The sequence below is a fragment of the Rhinopithecus bieti genome, unplaced genomic scaffold (genome assembly GCF_001698545.2).
Source record: "Rhinopithecus bieti isolate Rb0 unplaced genomic scaffold, ASM169854v2 scaffold_18153, whole genome shotgun sequence".
NCBI classification, from domain to species: Eukaryota; Metazoa; Chordata; class Mammalia; order Primates; family Cercopithecidae; genus Rhinopithecus; species Rhinopithecus bieti.
The window spans coordinates 1,724,408-1,745,709 of NW_016809139.1; the positions used below are offsets into that span (position 1 = coordinate 1,724,408).

Consider the following 21,302-nt stretch of genomic DNA (forward strand, 5'->3'; position numbering starts at 1 on the left):
AAAAAAAAAAAAAAAAAAAAAAAAAAAAAAAAACAAGAGAAATACATAATAAATATCAATGCTCAAAGGAGAAATTAGTGAATATTTATATTAGAGATTTTTTAAATCATAAAAGAATATTATGGATATCTAACACAATATATTTCAAAAGTCAGATGAAATGATAATTTTCCAGAAAATTTACAATTACTAAAAAGGACCCAAGAAGAAACAGGAAATAAGGTTCCAAAAATCATTATGGAAGATAAAGTAGTTAGAAATCTACTTGCTCAAAATATGTTAGACCTAACAGTTTTATAGGTGAGTATTATCAGACTTTAAGAAACAAATAATTATCTTCACCTCATTCAAAGAGTTCCAAAGAAGAGAAAAGAAGGAAAGCTGACCAGCTCATTCATTGAGATGGGTATAACCTCATACCAAAACTAAGACAGTACAAGAAATATAAATTAAAGGCAAATTCCACTTTTGAACATCGATTTTTTTAAATCTTAAATAAAATGTTAGTAAATTAACTCCAGCAGTATATTAAATACAACAGAAGAGTTTATTCTAGGAATGCAAGGATGGCTCAACACTGAAGAAGCTATAAAAATAATTCACACACTGGCTAAAGGGGAAACATCTTATAACTATCTCAATCAATGACAGAAAAACCATGTAGTAGCATTCAGCTCCTGACACACTGGGACTAGATAGAAACATTCCTAATCTGATAAAAGGTATTTATAAATTTCTTCAGTAAATACTATACTTAATGGTGAAATGTTGATAGCATTCCCATTAACTCAGAAACAAGGAAACCTGTTAATATTAGCAATATTCTAAATTACACTGAAGAATTTGCCCAGTACAATAAGGCAAAAAAAAGGAATGAGGCATGATTATTGTAAGGAGAAAGATAATATTGTTATTCGCAGAATATATATTATTTACATAGAAAATCTACAAACACATTTATATCATGAGAAAGTTTAACAAAGTTGTTAGATAAAAAGCATACAAAATTAATAATGCCTCTGTATTTTTTAAAAATTGAAAATAGAAAAAATATTATAGGCCAGGAGTGGTGGCTCACATCTGTAATCCCAGCACTCTGGGAGGCTGAGGCGAGTGGATCACCTCAGGTCAGGAGTTCGAGACCAGCCTGGCCAACATGGTAAAACCCCGTCTCTACTAAAAATACAAAATTAGCCGGGCATGGTGGTGGATGCCTGTAATTCCAGCTACTCAGGAGGTTGAGGCAGGAAAATCACTTGAACCCAGGAGGTGGAGGTGGTAGTGAACCGAGATCATGCCACTGCACTCCAGCCTGGGCAACAAGAGTGAAATTCCATCTCAAAAAAAAAAAAAAGAAAAGAAAAAATGTTATAATTTCCTCAAATAACAAAATTTATCCAACACCTGAGGAATAAATATTACTTAAAAGTGTAAGATCCTTATGAGCAAAATTATAAAACTTTAGGGAAGGACAAAGAGAAGACATAAATAAATGTTGACAAATATATATCTAGACGATTCATTATCATAAAAGTGTCATCTCAAATTTTCTATAAATTTAATACAATTCTTATCAATGGATTTGTCATGGAGCTAGAAAACTGGTTTTAAACTCACAAAAATGCTAAAGTCTCAAGACCAGAAAAGGCAAGTTTACAGACATGCTACCCCAGAGTCAGGATTATTGCAACGCTATGGCAAATAGTGGCATGATCTGCTACGAGATGAGTGGGACAGAGGCAGACAGAGCTATGAAAGAGGAGTCAAACCTCATGCACACCTCAGAGGAGGAGCCAGACCTAAAGGGAGGAGCCACACCTCAGGGGAGGAGCCAGACCTAAGGGGAGGAGCCAGACATCAGGGGATGAGCCACACCTCAGGGGAGGAGCCACTTATCAGGAAAGGAGCCACACCTCAAGGGAAGAGCCAGACCTTAGCAGGAAATTAAGTCAGGCAGCTCACTTTATGTGTGAATTCACAAAATAAATCAGGCCCCTCTTCACACCTTATACAAGCAGCCTTCAGCTGTATTAAAGACTCAGTGAAAAATCTAATTTTAAAACGTATCAAATGAATATAGGAAGGTGTGTCTTTATAATTTCATAGAAAGAAAACACACCTAAGGAAATACCATGAAAATATGATTCATAGGTCCACAACAGAAGCATGGTGCATAAAAAAAGTGCTCTTTGCTACTAAAGCCCGCGTGGCCACCACATCCTGCCAAGTCCTGACACACCTGCCTGTGTGGCGACCACCCGTGAGAGCAGGTGCTTGTGCCTTGTCACCCACATCAGGCACCTGCAGCTCTCATCAGCTTCCCACAGCCACCAGATGCACCTCCCTAAATACCCACCCTTGCCTATCCCGCACACCCTCAACACCAGAGCAGGAAGCCTGCAGCTGCAGCCACCTGGCCAGGACCTCTGCTCTCAGGTCCCATAGCCTTCTACCACCTCCTTACTCGACCTCCAGCTCCAGGTAGAGGAGTGCACACCCTGTTCCAGAGCATTCTGCAAAGGCCTGCCATGCAGTCCCCCCTGTCCTTCAGACCCCTTGGCTCCTCTGCTCCATGGTTCATGCCCCACATCCTGGCAACCCCCCAACCCCAGGTTCTGGTGGCCCCTCCTCCACCTCCTTCGCATGGCAGAGTCCAAAAGCCCCAGGCTCCTTCCCCCCAGGGCACTTGTAGGCACTTGCGGGTCACCTGACACTACTTTGGGTTTCCTCACCTGTGTGATGGGTGCAGCGCCGATCCTGTGGGGAACACGACGCCAGGCGAGTCCACCTTCCCGGCCAGGTGAGCCTGCCAGTGCCCATCCCCGTGTCCTCTCCCTGCTGCACAGCCCTTGCCCATCCTCCAAGGAGTCCCCCTCTCCCAGCACAGCCGTCCCCGCCTGCCCATCCTCCAAGGTGTCCCCCTCTCCCAGCACAGCTGTCCCCGCCGCCCATCCTCCAAGATGTTGCCTCTCGCAGCACAGCAGTCCCCAGGTACACAGACAAATCCAAGTCCCCAGGTTACGGCAGGGACTGTGGGGCAGGGCCTGCCGGAGGCCAAGGGGGCAAGTCCCACGTCCCAGGACCTATCCCAGGAGCTGCAGTGATGCCATGAGTTGAGGTTTTCTTCCTTTCTGTGGTTCACGTGCTTTTTTGGTTTATGAGAAAAATGCCTCCTTTGCCCAGAGAGGAAACCTGCCCCCCAGGCAAACCCCAAAGGCTGACAGGGCGGGGCCTGCGGGGGGCACACTCACAGGGGCAACCCGGCCTGGACTGCGTACGGCCCGTGGAAGCTCCGGCGGTCCCTCAGGCCGTCCACCATGTTGTACTGGATCGTGGACAGCGGCTCCAGGGTGCTGGGAGCAGAGGAGAAGGCATGTCTGTGTCCCCGTGTTGCAGGTGGGACAGAGCAGACAGGCAGGGTTCACCCCCCCCCCCCAAAGGGCCCAGCCAAGTGGCTGCAGGCTGAGTGTACATGACAGTAGGAGCTGGGCCCCTTCAGGCCCCCATGGGCCCCTCCTGCTCACCAGGGCCTCCCCGGGCTGGGCCCTGACTGGGATACTCGAGGGAGCCCCTGGGAGGTCCTGGGTTTGGGGCCGGCTGGGAGCATGGACAGCAGCTCACACTCACTCTCCCACAGGGTCCATGACGGCCACGTCCTTCCTCTCTGCCGTGTAAAAGGGCGGGTCATAGATCAGGAACTCCGTCTGTTGCAAAACACGGAGTTTTCCCTTAGATTTTTACCCCCACTGCAAAGCAGGGCCCAGGCACCAGGGTAAAAGGGCTGCTCAGCTGGGTCTGAACTCAACCCCAACATCCTAACATGCAGGGCAGAAGCTCCAAGCCGGGCAGAGCCAGGGGTGGGCAGAGGTGGGGGCTGGGCAGAGCCGGGGGCTGGGCAAAAGTTCCAAGCCGGGCAGAGCTGGGGGCTGGGCTCAGGGACCCCCACCCTGGGGCCAGCTGAAGGGCAGGCAGCCATGACTGGAGGCCTTAGGGGTGTTCCCAGAGTGAGGCAGGGGTCTAAGCTGGACCCTGGAGGCAAGGAGGATTCTGTGTGGTGGACAGAGGCAGTGAAAGCAGTAGCCTGGAATGTTCTGGATGGGCCAGAGAGAAGCCCTGCACCAGGAGGGCGGGGGGTTTCCGCAGGGCCATTAGCCATCTCTCTGTCTCTGTGTCTCTGTCTCTCTTCCATGCCTGGCATCTGGAAAGGGGCCAGAGCCATTCACAGGGATGGGTGGGGTCTAGGACCAGGGCATGACCTGAGGGAATGGGGCCAGTGAGGCTGAGCCCCACGATGGTCATGAGAGGAGCCTGAGCCTCGAGCTCTGTGGGGGTCAGTGTGCCCCCCGAGGCCCCTCCACCACCTCGGGCTGTGGGGCCCCTGTGATTTGACTCCTCTGTGCCTCACTTTCCTCAAATGTCAAACAGGGGCTGCCAGACATACAGATCCCCCTGTGGCTGCAGTGGCCGGGAGCCAGGATTAACACCAGATGGATGGGGACAGGGCTGCCCTCGCCTCCCCAGGGGCCCGGCCACTCTGCCTGGTTGGGCTCAGGCAGGCGCTCACCTCCCAGGGCACCTTCTCGTTGGGCACGGGGAAGCGCGTGATGGGGCAGTTGGGATAGAGGAGGTGCCGGGCATTCACGTGGTAGCTGTCACCTGGCTCTTCCATCTTCTTCCCACCTCCTAGCTCAGTATCTGGCTCCTCCACGGCCTTCTGGGAGGCTGGAGACAGTCAGGAAACCGTGATGTAAGGCAGAGCCCAGGCTCAGGTGCCCATCCGCAGGACAGGGACTTCCTCCGTGGTCCTTCTGCCAAAATATCTGGGCTCCACCACCTCCCCAAGCCCAAATGGCCATGCAGGTCGAACACCAGCTCTGAAGTGAGCAGGGCCCCCAGGGAGGATGGCCATCAGAGGTCAGGGCAGTGTCCCTGCCGGCACCTGCCCCTTTGTGCAGCGGTAATCAGGGACCTCAGTAATGAGCTAAACTCACAGTGCAGTTACTGAGAGAAATGTGCTCCTTGGGGGCCAGCGAAACTCAGTGGCCCAAGGAAGGCTACTTATGTCCATTTCATAGCCAGCTGCAAATTTTGGCAAACAGACTTTGCTTCTCGTCACTCAGCCCACCTGACCAGGTTCAGACACAGTCTGCAGCTGCCCGGCTCGCACCCCTGACTCTGCAGCAGGGTATGTGGGGAGCTCAGGGCACAGCAGGCCAGGCTTCCCCATGCACATCCAGGAACCTGGTCAGGTCAGAGATCCGGCAGGGCCTCGGCACCGGCATTGGTGGGTGGGCTGAGTTCCTGAGGGCACCGGCCCTGCCAGGCCTGGGAACAGGCTCCAGCCAGTGCCTTCCTCCTGGCCAGAGCCCCGCCAGCTGCCTCTCCTCCCAACTGACCCCAGACCCAAAAGAACATAGGCAGGTGAAGACCAGCTGCTGGCCTGGCCACCCACTCACCCAGAGTGGGGACATCCACCTCCGAGCCGAAGCCGCCGGCCCTCAGTGTCTTCACAATCCAGTGCAGGGCTCGGGCCGTCTGGGCCACCTGGAAGGCGCGGCCCAAGACACATTGAGCACCTACCACCCACATGTATGGTACATATCCTACTGCCCACCGAGACCTCACTCCCCCAGCCAGGAGCCCCACCCCTGTCACTCAGCCCCTGCACACTTTGAAAGTGAGAGACCACCTCCTCCCCAGGCAGCCACCAAGCCAGCCAGGATGCTGCCCCGGCCCACCCAGCTTCCCTCGGGGGCTGCCGAGTCACACATCTGATGATGCAGCCTGCCCAAGGGATACAACAGTGGGATTGTCACTGGACTGGACAAGTCAAAGGATGCAGCCAGCATGAAGCTGCAGCCAGGCAATTCACCACAGGGAGAGGTCACAGGCCGCCAAAGCCAGGGGTTTCCAGGGTTCCTGCACCTCCCAGGACGAGCCTCCCCAGAGGCTGATGCAGCCCCCACAGGGGACAGCAGGACGTATCTCACCCATGTGGCTCAGAGCTGGGCACCCTGTCAGGGGTCCCAGCAAGGCCTAGATTGGGGAAGAGGGTGGCCTGGGCAGACCTCTGGGTGCAGCAGACAGGACTGGTGGATGGTGGATGCCCCAGGAGCACAGGGCCCAGTCCTGCCCCACAGAGCGGCTGGGAGCAGCAGCACTGGGTGGCTGAGCCATCCACAGGGCTCAGCGCTGACCACAGAGGCTGCCGTGGCCTCAGGGGCTGTCGTTGGAAAGCACGGCCCGGCCCAGCTGGTGGACGTTGATGGGGTGGGCAGGCAGACCCTCACTGGCCATCTCTAAGTCCTCCCCACCTCGGTCTCATGGCCTCTCCAGGGCTCAGAGGCCGGGAAGGACAAACACTCTGTTTCCTGGGAGCAGCCAGGAGCACAGCCCAGCCACAGAGGCCTCAGTGCACACAGGAGCAGCTCAGTCACAGAAACACTCAGGCAGGGTTTTCTGGAGGACACACAGGGCACCTCTTCCAGCTGGGAACGGCTGCCCTGACGTTCTGGCCTCCTCCTCACCATCGCTTCTCAGAGCCCTACTCGGTGCCACCACATGGCAGAGCCGCCCACCAGGCCCAACAGCGGCACCTCCTGAACAGAGGCCTGGACCTCGGACCCACCTGCTCCTCCAGGGAGGCCAACCTCTGCTCCATGGAGCCCGACCTCTTCAGTGGGTCCAGGTCCAGCAGGTCCACCATGGCGTCAACCCTGAAAGAGGAAGCAGCCGAGCTGGATGCACACCAGGCCTTGGGGCCCCGGGAACGCCACACCGCACTGCAGACGGCCCTGCATCAGTCTTTGCTTCCTCTTAATATGAAACTATTTCTAACATGCATTTCTCCCATAGAACCAAACTGCCCAGGGCCCCAAAGGGAAAGACGTCTCAGCAGACGGACAGCCGAGGCTCACACGGCAAGCTCTGGCAGCCTGTCCGTCCCAGAAGAGGGGGCAGGTGAGCGAACTGAGGGAGGGCCAGGTGACAGGTCACAAACAATGAAACTTCCTCTGGGCACAGCAGAGGTTGATTTTGTTGTGGGGGTGATGTGGAGAGGCACTGCTGTTCTGGGGAATGTTTGGTTTCTGTCGTATTTTGTGGGGATGTGGTGTGGTGCTGTTGCTGTGGAATGTTTGGTTTCTGTCTTATTTTGTGGGGTTGTGGAGTGGCACTATTATTCTGGAAATATTTGGTTTCTGTCTTATTTTGCTTCACCCAGCCTTGGCCTGCTGTGTTTATGGTTAAAATAACTCTGTGGCCAAACACGAGTCTCCAGCTCTCATCTGCTGTCCCCTGGGCTCCCTCACTTCCTTGCGCCCACTGCAAGTGATATTCTTATAATACATTGAGCAACTATTTTAGTAACACAGAAATTTTCTGAGGATATGTCCCACTTTAAACAGTTATCTAGGGAAAGGGAAGAAAATGATTTCACGCCGGGCCTGGGAGTCTCCTTTCACCCACACTGCATTTTGCTTAATCCCACAAAAGCCGCTTAACTGCACCTGCCGTGTTTTCCCAGACAGCCTTGCAAACATGCGAGGGTGGTTACTGGAGCCTTCTCGGACCCGCGTGATTCCACCACCATGAGATGCAGAAACTGTCCAGATTTGCAGACAGAGCTTGTCCTTGACCCCCAAAGCTCCAGCCCCGCTCTGTGGGCGAGGAGCTTTGGTGAACTCAGCTCACCTCAGTGCTGCAAGGTTATGGCACCCCACGCTCATTCGCCTCCCGGGTCCCCGGCTTCCTCACTGGACCCACGAAGGGTCAGTGACCAGGTTAGGGCCCTTGGTGAGGGCCGAGGAGCTCTTTCCTCACGTTCCCTGGAGCCCGTGTTCTGCAAGATCGGGTCGACTGAAGCACATCAGCTTCTGTCCCAGGCCCCTCTGTGGATGAGCCAGAGCTGCTGACCAATGGGAGTGACAGGTGAGCACACCAGCCAGCGGCCCAGCGGAAATACGTTCTGCAGGCTCATCTTGGGAAAACTGCCACTGACACACAAATACGCATCAGTCAGGGTCTTGCCCTATCACCCAGGCAGCCTCGAACCCCTGGCCTCAGCCTCCTGAGCAGCTGGGACTCTGTGACCCCAAGTACACCACCACACCCGGCTACTCTTTTTTTTTTTTTTTTTTTTTTTTTTGAGAGATGGCGTCTCACTACGTTGCGCAGGCTGGTCTCAAACTTTTGGCCACAAGAAATCCTCCCACCATGGCCTCCTGAGTAGCTGGGATCACAGGCATGAGCCACCATGCCTGGCTAATTGTTATTTTTATTTTTTGTAGAGACGGGGGGGTCTCACTATGTTGCCTAGGTTGGTCTTGAACTCCTGGGCTCAAGCAATCCTCCCACCTCAGCCTCCCAAAGTGTTGGGATTACAAGCGTGAGCCACTGCGCCTGGCCTGAAAAATTTATATTTTAGTTAAGTTTTTTCAACCTCAGAAAATAACTGGAGGCGTCCAACTTCCACTGAGCACCCAGGCTGGGAATAGGCAGCAGACCGACTCTGAGCTTTAAGACGTCTGGGATAGGGCAGGAGCTGAGCAGCATTTGGGACTAAATTGTTTTTTGAGGTGGAGTCTTGCTCTGTTGCCCAGGCTGGAGTGCAGCAGCACGATCCCAGCTCACTGCAATCTCTGCCTCCTGGGTTCAAGCCATTTTCCTGCCTCAGCCTCCCAAGTAGCTGGGATTACAAGCACACGCCACCACTCCTGGCTAATTTTGTATTTTTAGTAGAGATGGGGGTTTTACCATGTTAACCAGGATGGTCTCGATCTCCTGACCTCACGATCCACCCACTTGGGCCTCCCAAAGTGCTGGGATTACAGGTGTGAGCCACCACACCCAGCCTGGGACTGATTCATTTGGGGCCCAACCCACTCCCTTAAGGCAGGAGGCTGCAAAATTGCTGGGGCCTGCATTCCAGGCCACACCGCTGGCCAGTGGTGGATGCTGAGCCACCTCCCTCACTTTCCTGGGCCTCCACTTCCTTGTGGGTAAAAGTGGAAGGAAAAATACCTCCCTCTGCAAAAGGGTTGAGCGAGATGATGCAGGTGAAGGGCGTGGTCCTCAGTGAGCCCTTAACACACGCCAGCCATTGTATTCCAGCCCTGACTATGTTGGTCATCAGCAGAGCTGTGGCCTTTTAGCTTCATCCTGACATGTGGAGGCCGCCTTTCAGAAACTCTCCCAAGCACCTTTCCCCAGCATCTGGGCCCTGGGCATGGCCACTGCTCAAAGTCAGATGTCCCAGACGAGGCCATCCATCAAAGCTGTGCTTGTCCAGAGCAAGTAAGAGAAGGTTCTCAGGGCACTGCATGGCCCCAGGTCTCTCCTCTATAAGTGGACCATCAGAGCCAAACGTCAGGCCGAGCAGGCCTGGAGACCAGAGACCCCAGCCTCCTGCAACCCTGCCAGGCCAGGAACTAGCAGCAGTTCCAGAACTGCATAGGATTTGCTAAGTGCCTTCTAGGCACTGGGCCTGCTCTACATCCCACGATACTATGGGGAACGTGTGGGACTCTGTCCCTACTCTTACATGGAGCCTGGCTGGTAGACATGACCCAACCCACAAACCCACCAGCCAACCAACCAACATCCAGATTCCAGAAAGACAGGGTATGGGGACAGGGTGGGTAGAGGGCAGGAAAGGCCCTCCAATGAAGTGAGGCCTGAAGAGAGAGAGACAGTAAGTCCTAACTCTCTCTGGGAGAAGACTGTTCTAGGCAAAGAGCATGCCAAGGGCTCAACTGGAAGTCATCGTGCCCAGACTCAAGCAAACAGGGCACCAATTCACTCCAAATGGGAGCTAGAAGGGGCTTTGACATCAGCTAGTTCATTAAGGTCCTCACATTGTCACCATCATCATTACCATTGCCATCATAATCACCATCAACATTACCATTATCACCACATCCACCATCGTCACCACCACCACCAGCACCACCACTACCATCATTACCACCACCACCAATACCACCACCACTACCATCACTGCCACCACCATTACCACCATCAGAAGCACCATCATCACTACCATCAACACTACCACTGCCATCATCACCACCATCACCACTACTACCATCACCACTGTCATCACCACCATTTCCATTACAACCATCAAAATCACCATTGTCACATCACCATCACTACCACCATCACCATCACAATCACCATATCACCATCATCACTAACATCACCACTGCCACCACCACCATTACCATCATCACTAACATCACCACTACCACCACCACCACCACCACCATTACCATCATCACTAACATCACCACTACCACCACCACCACCACCACCACCATTACCAGCACAACCACTACCATCACTACCATCACCATCACCACCATCACCACTACCATCAACACCATCACCACTACCACCACCACTACCACCAGCACAACCAATACCAATACCATCACCATCACCCACCACCACCATGACCATCACTACCACCACCACCATCACCATCACCACCATTACCATCACAACCATCATAATCACCATCACCACTACCATCACCATCAACACCATTACCACTGCCACCACCATCACCATCACCATCATTACCACTGCCACCACCACCATCACCATCACCACTACCATCATCACCATTACCCACCACCATCACCACCATCACCATCATCACCATTACCATCATGACCATCACAATCACCATCATCACCACCACCATCACCACTACCATCACCATCATCACCGTTACCACTACCACCACCACCATCACTACTACCAGCACAACCACTACCATCACCATCACCACCATCACCTTCACCACCACTACTATTACCATCATCACCAGTACCATCATCACCATTTTCACCATCACCACTACTGATATAATTTGGCTGCGTCCCCACCCAAATCTCACCTTGAATTGTAACTCTCATAATTCCCATGTGTCATGGGAGGGACCCAGTGGGAGGTAACTGAACCTTGGGGGTGGGTCTTTCTTGTGCTGTTCTCGTGGTAGTGAATACATCTCATGAGATCTGATGGTTTTAAAAAGAGGAGTTCTCCTGTACAAGTTCTCTCTCTGCCTGCTGCCATCCACGTAAGATGGGACTTGCTCCTCCTTGCCCTCTGCCATGATTGTGAGACCTCCCCAGCCATGTGGAACTGTGAATCCATTAAACCTCTTTTTCTTCCCAGTCTCAGGTATGTTTTTATCAGCAGTGTGAAAATGGATTAATACAGTAAATTGGTACCAGTAGAGTGGAGTGCTGCTGAAAAGATACCTGAAAATGTGGAAGCAACTTTGGAACTAGGTAACAGGCAGAGGTTGGAACAGTTTGGAGGGCTCAGAAAACAGGAACATGTGGGAAAGTTTGGAACTTCCTAGAGACTTGTTGAATGGCTTTGACCAAAAAGCTGATTTTAACATGAACAATAAGGTCCAGGCTGAGGTGGTCTCAGATGGAGATGAGGAACTTATTGGGAACTGGAGCAGAGGTGACTTTTGCTGTGTTTTAGCAAAGAGACTGGTGGCATTTTGCCTCCACCTTAGAGATCTGTGGAAGTTTGAACTTGAGAGAGAGATGATTTAGGGTATCTGGCAGAATAAATTTCTAAGTGGCAAAGTATTCAAGAGGTGACTTGGGTGCTATTAAAGGCATTCAGTTTTATAAGGGAAGCAGAACATAAAAGTTTGTAAAATTTACAGCCTGACAACGGGATAGAAAATCCCATCTTCTGAGGAGAAATTCAAGCCAGCTGCAGAAATTTGCACAAATAGCAAGGAGCCAAATGTTAATCCCCAAGACAATGGGGGAAATGTCTCCAGGGCATGTCAGAGGTCTTCACAGCAGCCCCTCCAATCACAGGCCCAGAGGCTTAGGGAAGACCCATGGGCCGGGCCCAGGGTCCCCTTGCTGTGTGTAGTTTAGGGACTTGGTGCCCTGCATCCCAGCCACTCCAGCTGTGACTAAAAGGGCCAAGGTACAGCTTGGGCTGTTGCTTCAGAGGGTGCAAGCCCCAAGCCTTGGCAGCTTCCATGTGATATTGAGCCTGCAGGTACACAGAAGTCAAGAATTGAGGTTTGGGGACCTCCTCCTAGATTTCAGAGGATGTATGGAAATGCCTGGGTGTCCAGGCAGGAGTTTGCTACTGAGGCGGGCCCTCATGAAGAACCTCTGCTAGGGCAGTGCAGAAGGGAAACGTGGGGTCAGAGCCCCCACACAGAGGCCCTACTGGGGCACTGCCTAGTGAAGCTGTGAGAAGAGGGCCACTGTCCTTCAGACCCCAGAATGGTAGGTCCACCGACAGCTTGCACCGTGCACCTGGAAAAGCCACAGGCACTCAATGCCAGCCCATGAAAGCAGCTTGGAGGGAGGCTGTGCCCTGCAAAGCCACAAAGGTGGAGCTGCTCAAAATGGGAGCCTAGCTCTTGCATCAGCGTGACTTCAATGTGACACATGGAGTCAAAAGAGATCATTGTAGAGCTGTAAGATCTGACTGCCCCACTGGATTTTAGACTTGCATGGGCCCTGTAGCCCCTTTGTTTTGGCCAATTTCTCCCATTTGGAATGGACGTATTTACCCAATGTCTGTACCCCCACTGTATTTAGGAAGTAACTAGCTTGCTTTTGATTTTACAGGCTCATAGGTGGAAGGGACTTGCCTTGTCTCAGATGAGACTTTGGACTGTGGACTTTTGGGTTAATGCTGAAATGAGTTAAGGCTTTGGGGGACTGTTGGGAAGGTATGATTGGTCTTGAAATGTGAGGACATGAGATTTGGGAGGGGGCAGAAGCAGAATGATATGGTTGGGCTCTGTCCCCACCTAAATCTCGTCTTGAATTGTATCTCCCACAATTTCCATGTGTTGTGGGAAGGACCCATTAGGAGGTAATTGAATCATGGGGGCAGGTCTTTCTCATGCAGTTCTCATATAGTGAATAAGTCTCATGAGATCTAGTGGTTTTATAAAGAGGAGTTCCCCTGCACAAGTTCTGTCTCTTTGCCTGCCACAATCCATGTAAGATGTGACTTGCTCCTCCTTGCCTTCTGCCATGATTGTGAGGCCTCCCCAGCCATGTGGAACTGAGTCCATTAAACCTCTTTTTCTTCCCAGTCTCAGGTATGTCTTTAACAGCATGAAAACAGACTAATACAACCACCACCATCAACACCACCATCACCAGCATCGTCCCAACCACCATCACCATCACTACTACCACCACCATCACCACCATCACAACTACTACCATCACCACCATCACCCCACCACCACCATCGCAGCCACCATCATTACCATTGCCACCACCACCACCACCACCACTACTCGTGAGTGACAATAAAAGCACCAGGCCACGTTAGCAGAGCCCTGGCTATGGTTCAAGCATATGTGCTCAATTCTTTACAGTCAGGACCCCACTGTATTCTGGAAACAACTCCAAGGTGTCGACAGGGACTATCGTGTCTCCATCTTACAGACAAGGCTAGGGAGGTATGGAAAGGCAGGAGTACATACCTATCTCTAAGGTGGAGGGCACTTGGCCTGGTCTGTCCAGAGCCCACAGTCTTGGCCATCCCCTGACAGTTTCAGGATGCCCCTGTTTGTGACTATAGGAGCCTCCATACTGCCATAACTAGGTGGCACTGTGTCCATTTCCCCCTCCTCCTCTCATGCCATGGTGAGATGCACACTAAGAGCAGGACACTAGGAACAGCCCTTCCTGCTGCCCACTGCTGGGCCATTAGGCCCTGCTGACACTTAGCAGGGCCAAAGGGCTGGCAGTGGAGAGAAGGGAGCAGAAAGATTTTCCCCCAACACTGACCTCGTGCCCTGGAAAGAAGCAACGTGGGAGGAGCCAAGAGGGAGGATGGTGCTGAGCGTGGCTGACCTCAAGGGCTGGGCTGCCGAGGCCCTGCAGAAGCTACGTGGCTGACCTCAAGGGCTGGGCTGCAGAAGCTACAGTAAGGCTGTGCACCAACAAGCTCACAGAGCAAACCACCCCCAAACCAGCCTGGACCCCATGTGCACATCCCCCCAGGCCTCCAAGCCGGCTCCTGTGGGCCAACCTGCCCCTCCTCCAGCCACCGAGGCTTCCCTCCCAGCCTCTGACCCTGCGCCCTGTGGGTCCCAGCCTTCCTAAGGACCCCAGAGGGCCCTGGGTCAGCTGCAGGCACAGGCCCAGATGCCTGCAGCATTGCAGGGGCCACGGGATACAGCGTTCCCTCGCCAGTGAGGCATTGCTGGGCCTCCCCACGTGGAACATGTACTCATGGTGCCTGTGGACCTGCAGGAGGTTCTCTAGAGGCTTCCCGCCCCCAGGCCCGTCCGAGCCCCCATACTTATTGCTGATGTCCTCGATCTTCTGCTCGGGCCTCTGCTTTTGCTGGAACTGCTGATTCTGCAGGTAGTTCTCCTTCAGGTAGATCTCCCAGGAGAGCAGGGCCGCCTCCTCGTTCTTCTCCAGTTTGTTCTCTGTCAGGGTGGAAGGACAGACCAGGGGATCTGGAATCCTCAGGACGGTGGGCCCTGAAGCCCTGACCCACCCGGGGGTCGGTCCTGAGTGGCAGGAAGAGCCCTCCGCACTCCTGCCCCAAGGGAGCCTCTGGGCTCGATCCCCACCACTTGCTCAAGGCCAGCAGAAGGGGAGCGGCCTGAGTGGCCTGCAGGCCTGCCGAGCGTCCAGGGTTCTGGGCAGAGCTGCCACACCATCTCTACCCCCTCTGCACCCAGGCGGCCAGGAGAGTCAGGAGAAGCACTGAGACTGACGTACTGAGCTGCTTGTGCCTCTTGGCCGGAGTCTTCAGGATCACCCTCTTGATGAAGAGCTGCAGGTGGCTGAGGAGGATGAAGGGGGGTGGTGCGGCGGGGCGGCTGTGGTACTCCTCAATCAGGTCATGACGCTGGAACTTCCAGATCTGGTCCGTGTGCTCCTGCACCTGCTGGAAGGTGTAGCTGTCAGAGAGGAGAGAGTGACATCTCGAGGTCAGGGTGTTTACCTGGAACAGACCCCTCTCACTGCCCGCGTGCCCACTCTGATGCCACAGAGAGCAGAGCCACACCGTGTGCCCACTCTGATACCAAAGAGAGTAGAGCCACACCTGCGTGCCCACTCTGATGCTACAGAGAGCAGGCCAGCTCCAGGCACAGAACTCAGCCCACAGACCTCACAATTCCAGACTTCCTGGGAACCAAGGCAAAAAAAAAAAGGAGAAGCACGCAGACTTTTGATTTTATAAGCCTCACTGGTGAATGACACAAAGTGGATGTTTATCAGGAGACAGACACTGTCTGGCATTGAACTCTAAGAGTTGATCTGCAGATTCTGACAAGCACCAGAGCCAGACCCCCCAGAGGTGCATGTGGAACGGGCAGGGCTGCAGGGGCCTCCTGGGTGTGTCTCAGGGTAACAGAGCCCTCTGCAACGGGAGCCAGCAGTGTGGGTGCCATACTTGCTGCAGGGACGGTGTCCTGCCACCAGCCCCTTGGCCTCGAGATGACAGTCCTGGCCCATGCTCAGGTTCTCTCAATGTTCAGAACCCATGTGAAAGCAAAAGGTGGCAACCTCAGCAGCTTAGCCAATGAAACAAGAAGAGAAACGGTTGGTTCCTAACAAAACCAGGAACAAAAGGATTTTCAGAGTCCTGGATAGCACAGGGCCTGTCTGCAGAGGTTGGGAAGGGCTCTGAGGGCCTGGGAGGCTTATCTGAATTATGGGGACAGCATGGGGAGACTGGGCTTTCTGTGGGCCATGACGGTTCCGCATCCATGCTGGGCTCCTCAGCTCCACTGTCAGGGCCAGGAATTGACCACCAAACCCCCAAAGCCAACCCAGGGGCCCACCAGGACCCCAAACACCTGTGCTTTCATTCTGCGTGGCCTCCTGGTTCCCTGGAGTTCTTTTTATGCTGCCTCTGGTGTGAGGTCCTCAGCATTTAATTTGTTCTAAGTTTAAAACCTGCAAGAGCAAACTGGAACCCCCAAAGCCTGGGGCCCACAGCTGCTGATCAGAGGCGCAACCCCAGAGGACCACGCCCACCAGGGGCCGGATGGACCACGCCCACCAGGGGGCCGGATGGACCACGCCCACCAGGGGGCCGGATGGACCACGCCCACCAGGGGCCGGATGGACAGCCACCTATTTTGTCCTTCTTGTTTCAGAAGCAACAGTAGCAAAGAATATTCCAAAGGTTCTATGATAAGACTGCATGCTTCAAGACACTAAGGATTTAAAGAAAATGCTAGACATTTCCAAAGAGAAGAAACAGCCGCTGCATGAGTCTCCTCATGCTGCCGTAGTGAACCGCCACTGCCTTGGCAGCTTAAAGCAATCAGACTCTTCTCTCAGTCCTGGAGGTCAGGAGCCTCACGGGGCTAAAACCAAGGTTCAGCAAGGCTGTGCTCCTCCCGTCGGTCAGGGGCCTCCATGCCTCGCCTTTCCTACCTTCCAGGGGCCACCAGCATTCCTGGGCCGGGGGTCTCACCTCCCCCCAATGCCCATTTCCATCGTCACGTTCCTTCTCTGCCTCTGTCTTCCACGGCCCCTCGTGATGATGTCGGGCCCATTGCAGATAACCCCGGATAATTTCCCATCTCAGGATCCTCCACTTAACCCCATCCTCCCAGTCCCTTTTGTCATATAAGGCCCCATAGCCACAGGGTTAGAGTGTGGACATCCCTGGGGCTGTTATTCAACCTGCCACAGATGCCACAAACACCAGGCCCAGAGGAGGTGGACACGTGTGTGCAAACCCACAAAACCAGCAAAGCACACGAAGACGGGCAGATGAAGAAGCCCCTAATGGCGCGGGAGGGCGGACACGGAGCCGTCCACAGATGGATCAGAGCTCAGGGGAAGGCGCCACAGAGCCAGCGCCCTCGGAGGCACACGGTGGGGGCAGCAGGAACGCGTCTAGGGCTGGGGAACCGGCCCCAAAGAGCTAAAGAACCCAGCAACTAACAGAAATGCTCACACTTACAGATGGCAGACAGGAAAAGAAACCACCTGCTGGGATGCTGAGACTCGCTCGCAGGAGCTTTTAGAACTGGCTGAGGTCAGCTGGAACGAACGTGGCCAGCTGGAGTCTGCACGGCCCAATCTTGCTGACGCCACAGCCCGAGTTTCCACCCCGGGGTCCCGGTAACTCCGCCCAGATGTGCACACGAGACCCATGAGCAGACACAACTTTCCAGACCCCCCTTTTCTTCCACCAGCCACCTATTAATCCAAGAACCCACCCCCGAACCTTCCCCAATAGAAACACTGCATTAAAGCCAGCGCGGGGGGACAGACGTGAACTGCACCCCGTCTCCTTGTGGGTTGGCCTAGAAGAAAAGCTTTTCTTTTCTTAAAAACCTGGTGCCATAGTATTGGCTTCCTGCACATCAGGCAGTGAGCCCTTTTGCTCAGTCACAGGGAGACACAGGCAGAGCCCTGGGAGTGGTGAGGGGACAGCACTAAGCAGCAGCGGCCCCGGCACGCTCCCCAGGTAGGGCAGTGAGCTCATGAATGAGGCTGCTCCTGTGCAAAAGGAACGAGGCGGACACCAACATCCCTGCCCCGCGGGAGGAGGCTGCCCCACACCTGCGCCATGAGCGCAGGCCCATGTGGATCCATCTGCAGCACCGCGGGTCCCCAGCAGCCACAAGGACAGACCCACGCCAGCTTAACAGAGGCAGCAGTGACCACGGAGAGTGGCTGTGCAGGCTCCACCAGGATATCAGTGAGGCGCCTCTGTGCACCAGCCATCCACTCTGTCCAGAAGACTCCGGAGACAGCTTGGCCACTGCAGCCGAGGAACGCCGCCCACCCGCCAGCCCCACCCAGGCGCTCACTTGAACATGGCGATGAGGAGGTTGAGCAGCAGGATGTTGGTGAAGAGCAGGTAGAGGCAGAGCAGGAGGACCGTCAGCCACTCGGGGAAGGCAGGCCTCTGCTGTGTCACGTCACTCTCGGGGCACTTGGGTTTGTAGGGGTCGGTGCCATTGGGGCTGCAGTGCTCCGGGTTGAAGTTCACGCCTGGCGTTGGGAATGGGGGTGGGTGAGCCAAGAAAACAACACAGTCAAGAGGATCCTGGCAGGAGGGGACCCTGGAGGCCTCCAGTCACTGCCAGGTCCCTCGCAGGCCTGATGCCGCTCATCTGGGTGACCTCAGCTGTCACCTCTGGGCCTGAAGTCCAGAAGGAGGCATCTGTCTCCAGCCAGATACAGGTAAGAGGCCCCGGAGGCAGAGCTGCACCTAGGCTGGCCCATGCCTCCACCCAGGGTACGCCACCCACCAGGGCACTGCCAGGGCCCCAGCCAGGGCCCCAGCCAGGGCCAGCACCCGGTCCCAAGCCTGGGGAGTTCAATTCGGTGGGAAATAATTTAAAAGGAAAGGCCAGGAGCAGTGGCTCACACCTGTAATCCCAGCATTTTGGGAGGCCAAGGCAGGCGGATCACCTGAGGTCAGGAGTTTGGGACCAGCCTGGACAACATGGTGAAACCCTGTCTCTACTAAAAATACAAAAATTAGCCAGGCATGGTGGCACATGCCTTTAATCCCAGCTTCTCAGGAGACTGAGGCAGGAGAATCACTTGAACCCGGGAGGGAGGTGGAGTTTGCAGTGAGCCAAGATCACGCCATTGCACTCCAACCTGGACAACAAGAGCAAAGCTCTGTCTCAAAAGAAAAAAAAAAAAGGAATTGAAAAGGAAAAAAAAATTAACTATCCCCAAGAGAAAGGAGAGAAGGGAGATGTGGAAAAGGGAAGACGCTGCTGAGACAATGCATCGACAAGTGAAACGGGTGATTGTGAAGCAAGATAACATCCTGCGTGCATAGAAAGTAAGGGCTGTGGCCGGGCGCGGTGGCTCAAGCCTGTAATCCCAGCACTTTGGGAGGCCGAGACGGGCGGATCACAAGGTCAGGAGATCGAGACCATCCTGGCTAATACGGCGAAACCCCGTCTCTACTAAAGAATACAAAAAACTAGCCGGGCGACGAGGCGGGCACCTGTAGTCCCAGCTACTTGGGAGGCGGAGGCAGGAGAATGGCGTGAACCTGGGAGGCGGAGCTTGCAGTGAGCTGAGATCCGGCCACCGCACTCCAGCCTGGGCGACAGAGCCAGACTCCGTCTCAAAAAAAAAAAAAAAAAAAAAAAAGAAAGTAAGGGCTGTTTGATACATAACCAGCTTCTACCTTAAACAAATCTCTAAGGAAACATAGGAAGCTATTAACAAAGGTTAACTCTGGGAGGTGAAATTATGAATAACATTCTTTCCTTATACTTATCTTGAATTTTAAAATTGTTCAACAATGAGCAATGCAGTCCTGGCTAATCAAACGTGTTTTGAATGTGTTACTAATTTTCTAAGATAGAAACTCACTCTGATGGCTATAAATTCCTATATTTAAAAACAAGAGCTAAAATTATTAACGTAACTTTCCACCGTAGCAAACTAGAAAAAGAACAGCAAACCACCCTTTCACAATAGAAACACTCAAGAAGATAGGACTCAAAGAGAATCTCTGTGATTGACGGGACATTTACAAAATCCCTGCAGCTAACATCATACCCAATGAGAAAGACTGGATGCTTTCCCCCGAGACAAGCCAAAAGCAAGCAGAAGAAAGGAAATAATGAAGATTAGAATATAAATGAGATCAAGAAAACAAAAACAATGAAGTCAACAAACCAAACTCAGTTCTTGAAAAAGAGCAACAAAAAATTACCACCTTGTAGCTAGACTGATCAAGAACAGAAAAAGACAAGGCTCAAATCGCTAAAATCAGAAATGAAAGAGAGGATAGTACTGCTAAGCTTACAAAGGAAATCCTAGAGAAAATTATATGCTAAGAAATTAGATAATCTAGAAGAATGGACGAATTCCTAGAAAGACACAAACTACCAAAGGTGACTGGAGAAGAAATAGAAAATATAAATAGACCTGTAACACATAAGAGATTGAATTAGTGAGGCAAAAACATCACGCAAAGGAAAGTCCACACTCAGAGGAGTTCACTGGTGAATTCTACCAAATGTTTACAGAAGAATTAAAACCACTCTTTTACAAACTCTTCCAAAATATAAGAGGAGGAACTACTTCCTAAGCCATTCTATGAGGCCAGTATTATCCTGATACCAAAACTAGGCAAACATATTATAAGAAAACCACAGACCAATATCCTTCATGAATGTAGGTGCAAAAATCATCAAAAAAAAAAAAAAAAAAAAACAGCTAGCAAAGTGAATCCAGCACCATATAAAAGAGATTATTCACCAAGACCAAGTGGGACGTGTCCCAGGAACACACAGTTGGTTTAACATTTGAAGATCGGTTGATGGAATGCACCATATTAATAGCGAAAGGAGCAAAAACCATCAGAACATTGGAATAAGTGCAGGAGAAGCAGCTGACACAGTCTACCACTCCTTCACAATAAAAACACTCAAGAAACGAGGAAGAGAAGGAACTTCTTCAGTCTGATAAAGCACATTTACAAAAGCCCCACAGCTGACGTCACACTTAATGGTGAAAGACTTGTTCCCTAAGATCAGTGGACTCGTTGTCTGAAATCAGGAGCAAGGCAAGGATGTCCCCCATTGTTCCTTCTGTTCAACATTGCACTGGAGGTTGTAGCCAGGGCACTTAGGCAAGAAGAAGAAATAAAAGGCAACCCGTTTGGAAAGGAACAAGTAACACTGTCTCTTTTTGCAGATGACATGGTCTTGTATATGACAAATCCACTAAAAATCTATTAGAACTAATAAAGAAGTTTAGCAAGGTTTCAGGGTTCAAGATCAATCTACAAAACACAATGTATTTCTATATACCAGTCATGAACAATTTGAAATGAAATCAATAGGACAATTCTATTTATAATAGTTTGGAAAAGAATATTTAGGAATACATCTAACAGAAGAAGCGTAAGACTTATTACTGAAAACTATAAAACATTATTGAGAGAAATTAAAGAAATAAGCAAAAACACATCCCATGTTCACAATCAAAATCACAGATGCCCTTTTGGAGAAATTGATGAGCTGATTCAAAATTCTTGTGAAGGTAAGGGATCCAGAGGCCAAAGCAATCCTGGAAAAGAACAAATTAGGACTCACACTTCCGAATTTCAAAACTTACTACAAGGCTACGCCAACCTAGACAGTGTGGTCGAAACTCACTACAAGGCTACGCTCACCAAGATAGTGCAGTCCTGGCACAAGGACAGACATCGGGGAACTGAACTGACACTCTAGAAATAAACCCTTATGTTAATGGTCCACTGATTTTCAACAAGGATTGCCAAGATGCTTCCCTGGGGAAAGAACAGTC

The 21,302-nt window shown here is 52.2% G+C and overlaps 1 protein-coding gene and 1 long non-coding RNA gene across 5 annotated transcripts in view; one reads left to right on the forward strand and one right to left on the reverse strand.

The window, feature by feature from the left end:
- TRPM2 (transient receptor potential cation channel subfamily M member 2) overlaps positions 1-21,302 on the reverse strand; it is an 85,809-nt gene that overhangs the window by 10,855 nt on the left and 53,652 nt on the right. For 3 of the 4 annotated variants that reach the window (XM_017888686.1, XM_017888687.1, XM_017888688.1), the window contains 8 exons: positions 17,822-18,005; positions 14,760-14,941; positions 14,329-14,461; positions 6,629-6,716; positions 5,457-5,544; positions 4,565-4,722; positions 3,628-3,704; positions 3,252-3,353 (listed from right to left, as the gene is read on the reverse strand). In XM_017888686.1, the coding sequence (XP_017744175.1) occupies positions 3,252-3,353; positions 3,628-3,704; positions 4,565-4,722; positions 5,457-5,544; positions 6,629-6,716; positions 14,329-14,461; positions 14,760-14,941; positions 17,822-18,005 (1,012 nt within the window). Of the gene's footprint in view, positions 1-3,251; positions 3,354-3,627; positions 3,705-4,564; positions 4,723-5,456; positions 5,545-6,628; positions 6,717-7,508; positions 7,659-14,328; positions 14,462-14,759; positions 14,942-17,821; positions 18,006-21,302 lie in introns of all 4 variants that reach the window. The other variant, XM_017888689.1, reaches the window with a different exon arrangement.
- On the forward strand, positions 4,831-17,335 carry LOC108539815 (uncharacterized). Its single transcript, XR_001888485.1, has 3 exons — positions 4,831-5,244; positions 6,856-6,960; positions 16,968-17,335. It is a non-coding gene; the product is annotated as an uncharacterized LOC108539815 (long non-coding RNA).